The sequence below is a fragment of the Abramis brama genome, assembly GCF_963993115.1.
Source record: "Abramis brama genome assembly, chromosome: 13".
In the NCBI taxonomy this organism is placed as follows: domain Eukaryota; kingdom Metazoa; phylum Chordata; class Actinopteri; order Cypriniformes; family Leuciscidae; genus Abramis; species Abramis brama.
In genome coordinates this window covers 9,333,870-9,346,224 of record NC_139975.1, presented here as the reverse complement: position 1 = coordinate 9,346,224, position 12,355 = coordinate 9,333,870, and the positions used below count along the sequence as shown (strand labels likewise).

General features: G+C 37.8%; 1 protein-coding gene across 3 annotated transcripts in view; it reads left to right on the top strand.

Moving 5' to 3' along the window:
* The first annotated feature begins 10 nt into the window (after window positions 1-10).
* Window positions 11-12,355, top strand: part of pdlim7 (PDZ and LIM domain 7) — a 41,865-nt gene continuing 29,520 nt past the window's right edge. For 2 of the 3 annotated variants that reach the window (XM_084132207.1, XM_084132205.1), the window contains exons 1-2: window positions 11-177; window positions 2,789-2,887. In XM_084132207.1, the coding sequence (XP_083988333.1) occupies window positions 157-177; window positions 2,789-2,887 (120 nt within the window). In that variant the 5' untranslated portion in view covers window positions 11-156. Of the gene's footprint in view, window positions 178-1,256; window positions 1,570-2,788; window positions 2,888-12,355 lie in introns of those variants that run through there. The other variant, XM_084132206.1, reaches the window with a different exon arrangement.

The following is a 12,355-nucleotide window of genomic DNA, read 5'->3' as shown; positions in this document are numbered from 1 at the left end:
GACGCATGACGTATTATCAAAGTCCTACTAAAAGAAAATCCAACAGGGAAAACCTGCGGCTTCTGTGCGCGACCTGACGCCCAAATCTAGAAAGTTGTGAAGTTTACTTGATCTCTATTTATAACAGCTCATCAGATCAGAAAACGGAAGGCTGCGATGTCTGTCGATCACAAGGAGGTAAATGCTCTGCTTCCCAACTTCATTTTGGATGTACCGGCAGCAACTGGGCTTTACGTTTCTAGGTTACATACATAGACTCTCATAGTATAAGTACTGCTGAAGGCTATTAACGTTATGGCAAAATTATGCATCAGCTTTAGGATACTTTGGGACTTTTCCTAACATTGCAATTCGTTTACATTATAATGTGGCTTGCCAGCTAATCTGGATTCTCCAAAGAGCTAAATGTTTTCTTCTTTGTAGGAAATATTCCTTTTTAGTGATCCTTTAGTTGTAATGATTACAAAGTTAAAAATTGTAGATTGTGTAGTTGTCACTTAGTTTCATTGATTGAAGGCAACGACATTGGTTTTATTTCCACATATTGAGAAAAAAAGTAAAATTATGCAAAGTTCATGTATTGTTTGCAGTTTGCAAAGTACAAGATTTATGCTTGCACTCACATGAACCCTATATAGTATTGATAGAATTAGATAGAAAGGAGTTCAGATGGCTTGATCACTTGCCGGTGTTTATGCATAGTTATGTGCTTTTTTTTAGCTTTAAAACATTAAAGCTATGAAACATAATTTCATTTTTAACTCACCCTAGGGGATGAAATGTCAGGCTTATGAATGAATATTATTTTAAAAGTAATTTTGATCACAAAGGACTGAATGAAATTGGAGGTAGTTAGTGGAAAATTGAAATGCACTCAGAAAAGGACCTTTCAGAACGTACAATGCCCTCTCAATTACAGTTTTGCCACAGGGTTTGACAACAGCTGCAGTTTTGTTCTCTCAAATTGTATTCAGTCTGACATAACCTGCTTAGGGTGGCACAGCTTTGCCGTCTAAAACATATGTTATTCGCACAGTGCGGGAAGACCATTCAGAATTCATAATGGTTTCTCAATTGGAGTTTTACCACAGGGCAAACACAGCGCTGTTGCATTCTCAAGTTGCTGTCACATACCCAACTGTGGGTGCAACCATGAAACATATGTTATCCACATTGAGAGGAATGTTCATTTGGCTTCCCACCCATCCAACCTGCCTTCTGATGTCTTTTTCTGGTAGTTCATGGGTTTAAATGTTACATCTAGAGCCAGAGAATCTGAGGTAGTAGATGTTTTCTCTTCCTTCACTCCCTCCCTCCCTCTCTCTTTCCCCCCCTCTCTCTTTCCCCCTCTCCGTGACTCGTGGGTGTTGGGCTGAAATAGTTTGGTGTAGTTTTACATTCCTTATATAGCCTGTGGAGTAAGAGAGACGTGGAGCGAACCCGTGTCACAAAGAAGGAGGGGAGGGAGTTGAGCTTTGCCAACAGTGAGAAAGTCAGGCTGTCTTGCAGTGCCAGATTTCCACTTGGTTTTCTGGAGGTTTGGGTGACAAGTTTGGTCCGTGGCATAAGGTATGTGTGCGCCGTGCCACATTGTAACAGGTAAACTCTGTGTGGGATAGGATAGCCTCTGGAGTTTGGAGACTATAAGTCACAGGGAGGGGGGAAATGTCATGATTTTGGGGACTCAGCTTGTCCTTGGCTTTTGGTTTTATGTCATGTTACTATTTGCTATTGTGCCAACCCGTAACATAATCAACAGTGATGCTATGATTTGCTGGAGGTGCCACCCGTGGATTATTTAGTGTTTGAGGAATAATATGCAGTAGTTATTAAATTAATCTGCTATCATCATGCATAAGCGTGTCATGTGCTCATGCTTTATTCAAACAGCCATTGAGTGCTATAAATCTATGCTGAGCTTCTTAAATGTGCTGGGTTGTCATAATATATAGCATTTTCACTCATGGATTTGCTAGAGTGTAGATAATTTGCACTTTCATTGTGGATCACTGACCAGTAATTTGCAGTTCACCACACAATGGAAATATATAGGTGCTTATTTCTGTCACCTACCTGATAATTAATTTAAATAAGCCGAATCTCAAATGTCTCCATGAACGCTGTCGTGAACAATTGATCTCACAGGAATAAAAGTGTTTTCAAATGGTTTCAGTGCTGTTAACTTCAAGCCAATCTTAAAACCTTATATTTGTACTTTTGTTTAGTTGTCAAGTCATTTTTTTTTTATATGTGTGTAGTGTTTTTCACAATACACATGGTTTTAAACCAGCTTTACAGACATTTTAATATCTTAGAGCTGGGCGATTAAATTATATTGCTTTATGTGAGTATGCTGCATGTATGCGAATAAAGTTGGACATACTTCTATATCCAACTTTTTTTAAAGAGCTGCTCGATAATATATTTACGATATAAGCTTTTGAAAGGTTCTAAAAGAGGGTGATGCCATAACCATTTTGCGTTCCCAAAATAACCTTTTTAAGAGTGTATTAATATACATAGCTTTACGAGAGTGTACTCTATGTATGCGAGCAAATTTGGATATATTATATTGTTCAGTATTGTACTATATAATTGTTTGAGATTTCTTGGTTGTTGGGTTTAATTCACGCACAGTCAGACATCAACAGCATACCAGACACTGTCCACGTATGTGGCTCTGGAATGTTTGGTAAATAGCCTTGTTAGGAGCTCAGAATCACTTGTAATATTATTACTACATGATGGAATGAAACCATAATCTCTCTTCTGTTTGTTTTCTTTTCAGGCCATGAATATATATTCTGTAACACTCAACGGACCTGCTCCCTGGGGCTTTCGGCTTCAGGGAGGCAAGGACTTCAACATGCCCCTGACCGTGTCCAGGGTAAGTGACCTCATCTTGGATGTAGAGATGGGTAATAGAAATGTTTTGTTATCAGCTTAAGCTGTCAGCTGTATATTAATGATGTATTCATCCCATTTGTTCCCTTTAACATTTCAGTTTGACAAATGAACAAGGTGTTTCGCAGACTTCACTTAGATAGCATGCATCCATCACTCACTCAAGGTGTTTTCATCCCCCTAATGAGGTTTTGCACCAATCCTGTGTTAGTTTACGGTCCCGTCTCTGCCTGCAGAAAGACATCAAACACAAACTCAAAAGGAAATGCAATCGAGTTAATGAGAACAGTGTGCTCAGTGCTTCATGAGGTCTATTTCAACACTTGCATTCCTTCAGAAACATGTCACCGCTTGATATCAACCCCATAAGAAAAGGGCTGCTTCAGAACTCCATTCAGATGTCTCCTCACAAGGATATGTTATGCTTTGTTTAGTTTCCAGCATGCGTTGTTCTCTCTTTAAGGTCATTGAATCTTGGCTTAATGGCACCTCCAATGGAGCATATTGAACAGATCAGGTCCAGACGCAGAATTTCCATTCCTTATATGAGCAGTGTTGTTTGTAGTATACACACAATGTCAGCTCTGGTAGCTAGTGCTGTTGTGAACCTAAAAAGTCATTTCGTATGTATACGAATACCAGGGACGATTGAGGCCTTAGTTTTGATAAAGGCGATGCGTGTACGTAGGTTGATTCCACAAAAAAAACATTAAATATTGTGACTCTGAACTGTCTTCAAAACATTGCTCAGTTTGTTGAGCATCCTAACTAGCGCTGCGTTTCCCAAAAGTATTGTTAGCCAACTATGGTTGCATGTTCCATCATTACCATCATGGTTCAACGATTCAGCATTTTAACGGAAACCAGTGTGAAATATTAATTTCTCCAACGATGAATTGTAGTGCGGTGGTTAAGCAGTGAGTTACGTCACTGTTTGTGAAACAGCCCAGCGCAAGATTGGAACAAGATTGGACTGTCTGTTTGCTCAACCAATGATAGATGAGTTTGAAAAGTCATTTTTGCAGTTTCTATAAGTTATGCTAGTGCACAAGTCTTGTCTTCTTGTTTTATTGCATTAAGTAATGTGTCTTGTTCTTCATAGCTTTTCTTGTCTACATCTGCATGTACTTAATGATTGATATTGATTCATTGGCTTTTTTTATTTTTTTTAGTAATGACTACCACTTGGTTGAAGAAGTTACCAAAAGTAGCATTTCATTTGTGTAAAAGTTCCAAAATTTCCTGACAGCCATTTTTCAGCAATTTTATGTCTCATTTACTTTTAAATTATTTTATGTTAATATCGGCTTCTAAATACTTTTAAATATTGAGGAACAATGACTGGACTTTCTATGTTTTCAGCTCTGCCAGATTTTACAACATTTTCACCATTTCCCTTTCTTTTTCTGACTTGGTAGCATAACCTGCAGCCGTGTACATCTGTTTAGCCCTCAGACGTCTGTCGGCATTGATGACTTGCATTGACACTCCGTTAAATGTCTGCTTCAGTCAAAATGGTGACTTCATCCGTCAGTGTGCGAGCCGGCCATAAAGCCGCCTGCTGTTGCCAGATGTTATGCAATAGCAGGAGCGTGTCTGTGCGTGTCATTCTTAACCTGATTTAACTTCTCATAAAGTGCATTGCAGGGTCTTGGGTTTATGAAGAATGATTTCATTACAGGACTGAACAGACACCGGCATCTCCTTCACGCTAGAGCTAACATAGCAAAAATGATGACTATCATTTTGGAAATGAAGGATATCTTCTTTTTGAGTTAAACTGCAGGAACCACTTCAACGTTAATTCGAAGAAATGGAAACTTGATAAAAGATAAGTGTCCTGAGATAAGAGATAAGTTCATCCAGATGGATCAGTTATTTACTTTATATTTCAGTTGCTCTCTAGGCCTCATAAAGACTATTCTAAATTAAAGCCCTAAATTGGCAAGTGATCACCATTTACTACCTCAATGCTAATCACGTGACCTGGAACGTGCCGTATGTTTAACACATCGCAGTAAAGCAAACATTTCATATCTCAGTCGTCCTCACCTCTTGACAGATGTGAAAATGAATTTTCAAAGGAATGTTACAGTCGGACAGCTTCCAATGTTCAGGTAGACATCAGCCAGTCATTACTGTGACAGGAGGTGACTCATTAGGTGTGTTTGTTCTGTCGTTTGAGATTACACTATGCTTTTAAAGGTGATTTGTTAGTCTGATATGAAGGACGGTGATTCATTCATCTTGACAGAAGGCTACACCCTTCCACATTGCCGTACTGTTGAGTTATGCAGTGTTAAATCACGCTGGGTTGAAGCGTATCGTGAGTTAATGAAGATATGCTCTGTCCACAGGTTTTAAAGGGGAGTAATCTGAAGATGGGTGGTCTGTTTCCCCCCCTTCTCCTCAATGGGAGAACAAAGAGGTTAAAGAGTGCTGATGCACACAAGGCTGGCCATTCAAACAGGAGAATGATGAAATGGAACATAGTGGCTTATTTATAGAGGACTGCTTAAACATTTGCTGTTATACACAATAATTAGTGGTACTTTATTTGAACAAACCACTAATCCCGTGTTTTAAACTTTGGCATCTAACTCATTCTGCACCGCTTGTGCTGTATAAACTAATGATAGTCTTTGAGGAAAGGTGCTTTTCTAAGCAATCTGGTTTACAGTTTTCATCAGTTGGATGATAAACATGCGCAGAAATCCCAGAGACTTCCATTAAATAAGGGATCCAAGCTATATTTAGGGACCAGAATGTCTTTTGTTTGGTTTCTTTTGACTTGGGGCATTAAGTAACCACCTAGTAACACCCTAGTAACCATATAATTAGCTAAAAACCACCCTAGTCCCACATTACTAATACAGTCTAGCAGCTTTAGCGACTGTATTTTCCCCATGTCATAAATATGGATTGAGTTCATCAGCTGATGGTATTTGGAAACTGGACTGGCCTTAATATTTCTCCGAGCATTTCCCTTTCTTTCCTCCTTTTCTTCACCACCTCCTCCTTCTCCTGTTCGCTTTCCATTGGACACCTCGGCACATTTCTTCAGCATTCCTGGGATTTTAACACTGGTTTACTTTTTCTGGCAACAGAGCAGCCCTTTGTACCCACTATCCATTAATGTCTCCAGTCATCATTCCCAAAACCAGATGACATGGTTCTTGGACCTCAAAGGAATACTTTCCTAGTGAAATAAATGCAAGTGAAACCTACAGATGAGATGACACACACAAACAGTTGGATCTGTGTGTACTAGCTGTGAAATCCATAATGATTACAGTGTACAAATGTTATGATTTGTATTTGCTTCAGTGGATGTCCATCTGGTTTGCATTAGCAGGCAAAATGCCATTCAAGAAATTAAACACAACTGCAATTAGAAAATTATGTATGATGTAAACTTTAGAAGATTAAGAGAACAGTCTGAGTTTTCTTTTTGTGATTTTGTTCCCTGGGGTTCCAGCTTTGTGACGATAACCCGAACTGAAGCTGGTCTGCTCCCTTGATGAAGACATTTATTACTTTGTGCATATTACTCTGGAGGTTAGAGACCCCATAAAATCAAAATGGGAGTTTGTGGCTTTTAGTCAATGACTGTAAGCCTTTAGGCCATCTACATGCTAGTGTGCTTTTAAAAGTTGACATAATCCAATTTATATCAGATATAAGGATTTCAAATTAACAGTCCTGTTTTCTCTTTCAGGAAAACAGACCTAAAATATTGTTGACTAAATCTGCACTCACTTATTTTGTTCAGCAGTCATATGTTCTCTAGAATGAGAAAGTCCCTCTGTTGGCTAATAATGTTTATAGTTTTATATTTATGTTAACATTTTTATAAAATGAAATGTTCTATGCCCTTAGAATCCTTTATGGTCTTATTTCAGTGGAACTCAAAAATAGTAATTTTAAAGGATATTTACACGGCTCTTTTCTGTACTAGTACAGTTCAGGGTTCCCATGGTTGTCAAGAAAATGAAATAAAATTTAATTATAATTCACTGATAATCTTTCACGTTCATATTCAGAATCCGATTTTTAAAAAAAGGCTGAGCTACAGCGGAGTTTGGGGTTTTCAGTGAATACCTACCTACATTTTGGTCTGTTCCTCTGAGAGTAAAGCACACAAGTTGACGATTGTCATATTTGTGTTATTTGTGTTGGGCTTCATAGCTCTTGTCACCAAGAACTGTCATTGTATAAAGATTATTTAAAAATTTAGTTTTGTGTTCCTCAGAAAAAAAAAGAAAAAAAAAGAGCAGGTCATTATGGTTTGTAACAACGTGAGTGAGTGAACAATGACAGCATTTCCCTTTTGGCTGAATTATTACTTCAACAAAATAAAAGAGAGAGATGCCCTTGACGTTCATCATGAGAAACATTTAGTTCATGGTTTACTGATCGTATTCCCAGTGTCTCTGGCCTGTGGACCTAATCATCTGAGTTTGTCACAGTCATTTTAACAAGTTTGTCAATATGTTTGTTTGCTTTTGGAGGGCTTGTTAGCCGGCACGGCAGTGGCTGCTCTAAGAGACCTCTGAAGACAGTTTAATTTAAAGCTTGGCTCTTACATCCAAGATATTTATGGCTCACTCGTATCAGCTGACGCAATTGCACTGAGGCCCACAGTCTTACAGCCCCCCAAAAGGAAATGGAAAGTGAAATGCAGCAAGGATTTTAATGGGGTGGTCTTTAGGGTCGCCACATAAACTTTCAGCACTATCATGGACAAAAGGATAGGCCACTGCCTGTCTGGGGTAGAAAATTGTAAATGGGCCATGATTTTAAAGCATCGGATATCCAGGACATACATGGGATATGTGAAAGACTCTATTCTTACTGTTGATTGTGACCCAAATCATCCTCCATTGAACATCTAATATGGCTGCCATCCTCGTTTGTAGCTGTTTATATGAGTGTATTTTCTTGTGTAGTCCTGCACATTGATGTCAGAGGGTTTAAGGTTTCTCTACTCTTCCCCCTTTGACTTGTAAAAGGTCTTAGCGCAGCACTTAACTGCCACCAGACTCAAGTCTAGGAACAGCTGGGTTCTGAACTTGAGCCAGGATCACAGGTGGCCGTGTCCATCAGCTCTATCTGCATACTCAACCGTCCACGTTCCCCTGTCTTCTTTCTTTCTCTTTTGTCTCTCAACCTTTTATTTTTGTGTGTGTGTGTGTGTGTGCCCATTTTCCTATACGTTTACTTTTAAAGGGATAGTACATCCAAAAATGAAAAAACAAAAAACTAAAATCCTGTCATTAACCCGCTTTCACGATTTTGTTCCCCCCATCCACAGACTACAAATAGATGTTGGCAGGAGGTTTGCACTGCTCTTTCCCTTTGAAAGTGAATAGTGACTAGGGGAGATCTAAAATGTCTAAAAGCACCATAAAAGTATTGTTGACTGAAGTGATTTACTTTTATGGCACTTTTTGACATTTTTGGAGCTTAACGGCCCCTGGTCATTTCACTTCCATTGAATGTAGAAGAGCAGTGTCAACATTCTGCAACAAAATCAGGAAATGGCTTAGTGTGATTTATCAAATCACAAAGGCTTTTTTACACACAAGCAGCTTATGATCCAGTGTTTTTACAGTAAATGCTGCTCATTACAAACTCAGTTTGGGTTACTTAAGTTTGCTTATAACATGCATTTGGGAATGCAACATGCACCAAACATTCCCCAACTTGTAATGTCAACAGGCATTTTATAAGTGCTTCTCTCAACAAAATACAGGCTTTTTTGATTATGTAACACAAGTTACATAATCAGATTACTTAGTAATTAGTAAAAGTAATTAGTAAAGTAACACTTTTATAGTTTAAAAAAAAGTAACGCAAGTTGGTTTCCATTTAAGCTGTCCAATCTTGCTCCTGCAATCTTGCCACTGTTCTGCAAAGTTTAAGCCCAAACCTCATTTAAACACACTTGTACTAGCTATTCAAGGTCTTACTAAGCATTCTAGAAACGTCCAGGCAGGTGTGTTGAGGCAAGTTGGAGCTAAACTCTGCAGGTGTGGCTCTTCAGGACCGAGTTTGGACACCTCTGTTCTATAAATTTGAGCATGCATTTACTCATCTCACTTACACAAAAACTGATTCAATATTCCCCAAAATGAATAAAAAAACGTAAAATGCAAACCTGAAATAATTAAATATATTAAATTAAACCTATATAATTTATGTATTTAATCTTAACCAATTAACCAATGTCTTTGCTGCTGACCCTTCGATGATGCAATCCAACCATACTAAGCAAAAATGACTTTAGAAAATCATCACATTTGTGTTTTCATAGAATAACGCAATATAGAGTAGTGCAGGGATGACATCAGAACCCAGAAGACTAATTCGTCGCTGGTTCCTCTATGGAGTTTTACAAAACTACACACACCCATACTGAAACCGCGAATTTTAAATATGTTTATTTTTGAAAGCGTATGTTTCTAATAAGTAACAAGATAGACAGTTTTGGGGTGTGAGAGCGTTTCATTTTACGTTGTGGAACAAAATGTCAAATGTTCACGACAGGCTTCATTTTACTCATAAATTGAAAAACTTCATTAAAAAAAACATCAGAAAAATCTTGAATGAACCAGTGCTTATATTATTACTAAATGCTCTTATTTTTTACATTCAAATATTACAATAGTAATAAATTTGTATTAGTTAAAAAAAAAATATAAAAAAAAAAATTATACAAATTACTCTATATTATACAAAATACTCTTATTTTGCCATGAAATATTACAACAGCATTTTTAATAATAATAATTATTATTATATAGTCAAATACTTAAAGTTTTGGCCAAATTGTGCAGACCAACAGGGGCAGCAGACCTTTTTTATATCACATTTTAAATCTCAATTTTTATCAGAAAATGTACAATTTTAAGTCATGCAGCCCTAACATGAGGGTGAGTAAGAGTCGATAGAATGTTCATTGTCTTTTGGATGAACTCTTTTAAGACCTCTCCTGCTCTGATCTGTTTCCTGTACGCTTGCCAAAGCGCTACACCTGAGGGAGGACTTTCTGCAGGATTGTTTTTCAAACCGCAGCCATTTCCTCATGATGTCCTGACGACGTCACAATGCTTCTTATGTTTCATAAATATTTGAATGGTCTTTCAAACAGGCTGTTGAGGGCTGAGGTCCGAGGACAATAACTTTTGTTCTCTTCCCCCAGTGCTGTCTAACTCCGGATTCCGATTCAGAGCTCAGCAGAGAAGACTTGTAAATGTTTGTTGAAGTGAATAGCAGGCGGTCGAAACCGGAAACGTGGTAGAACTTGGAGAATGGAGGGATAGGGAGCCTGAAATGCCCAGAGCAGATGGTAAATCTTTGGGTAGAGCTTTATATAGACATGAGAACAGACCATGTGCATTGCATTCAAATACATGCCAATAGCAAAAGCTGGATCTCATTAGGGTGCTACCACCAAATGTCTTATTTTCTTATTACACAGACTAAGTGCTCTTAATGATGCGCAGCATTTTGCATTTTGAATTGCTTTTATTTGTGGCCAAATGTGGTGGGCTGTTTGTGTCCACAGGGTTAACGTTTCTCATGATCCTGTTACACCATCTGGCTCAAAAAGCATCTTTCTTCATTGATGCCTGGCCATTGAAAAGCAGAGCAACTATGATCGAAATGAATGGGAATGCTAACAGATATTCTCCAGACTTCTCTGTTTGAGTGTACCTTTTAGCTTTAGGCTGGGACTCGAATCTTTCCTGTTCACCGTTTCTGTGGGATTCTTGAGCAAAGTTTCCTCATAAATGTTCATCTTCAGCGGAAATCTAGCTGAACTGCTTGCCAGATCAACAATAGGTCAGAGAAATTCCTCCAAAGCTTGTCAGAGCACGCATGGTTTGGAATGAATGTTCAGAAATTTTATATGGCGGATCAGTTTGGCGGGTTCTAGGTTGTGTGCATGGTCATCAGTGTGTGACGTTCAAGTTGTTCACACTTTGCTCAGTAGTTATCTGAAACTGTTGCTGGTCTTATTTTTTAGAAGGCATCACACACAGGTTGACCCAAACCTTGGAGTTTCACATTTTGGTTGTGCTATTCCAGTGGTGAACAAGGTATACGCTTAAGTCTGGGACATATGTTCTTCTTTAGCATAAGTCAGTGATTACACATGAACGTGACTCATATGTTTCTAGACATGGCAGAACATTATTTCCCCATTCATATTGTACACAGAGTCAGACAGCAGTAGAACATTTTCCATGTTCTAAAATTTGAATGTTCTTTTCCATGTAACACCGGATTTGTATATTTCCCTACATTCTATTCACTTTCCCTTTTGGGCAACGCCTCTGGCCTTTTTCGGAGTGATTTATATGCTGTGGCTCGCTTCATTGCCAAGACGGCCTTATCTGAAAGCGCTGCACAGCGAGACTGTAAAAGTCAATGCTGCGTTAAAGTGCTGGATTATTTTAGACTGGCTTTTGTGTTATGATGGATTTATCAACAGTATTACATTGTGAGTTCTTTGTCTGTCTCTTTGTCTGTAGACTTCACTTCCTCTCAGGTGTGTTTGTTCTTGTGCGGTAGGGTTTGATTGATTGGAAGTTAGGTGTGCTGTTTCTTTCACTGCTGTGGTTTTAGAGTTGATGTGGTTTTGAATAGTTCAGCATGAGGTGTGTGGTTGGCTAATATCCATTTATTTTTTTATATAACCGGTCAGGTTTGCAGGTTCAGAGAAATGTCCGAATTTTAATCTTCTCAACTGCTGGTGGCCTACAGAGCCCTGAATTTAGGTATTGTCAGAATCTGGGTCAAATTATAATATTCATCAGCTTTTACTTATTAAATAGCCTAAATGAGTTTATTCCTTTGGAGATTCATAGTAGTGGTGTTATGGTGGGCATTGATATTGCTATGGTTCATACTAGGGGTTAAATAAGCTAACCTTAAGTATTAAACTTAAACTTAAGCTAAACTGTATTAAACAGAAAGCTTGTCCTGCATCATGCTATTTTATATTTTCAGTTTTCATTTTAATACAATTTTAGTCATTTTGTTATGTCCTTTCTCATTTTATTTTTGTTTGTTTTGAAAACATTTTAAATAGTATTTAATTATTTAAAATTTATTTATTATTATTTATCTATCTATTCTCAGATTTAGTTTTAATTTAGTAATTTTTGTACTTGAACTTATTTCAGTTAGTTGCCATGCCAAGGCAACCTTTCATATTTTTTCATCCTTTCATTTTTTTTCATTTAATATTTATATTTATTTAATTTTATTTTATTTCAGCTATTAAAATAGTTTGTAATAGGTTTAGTTATCAATAAAACACTGCATGCTACAGATGGAAATTATACCTAAAATTATGCAGCTTATTGAGGTGTGTGTGTGTGTGTGTGTGTGTGTGTGTGTGTGTGTGTGTGTGTGTGTGTGTGTGTGTGTGTGTGTGTGT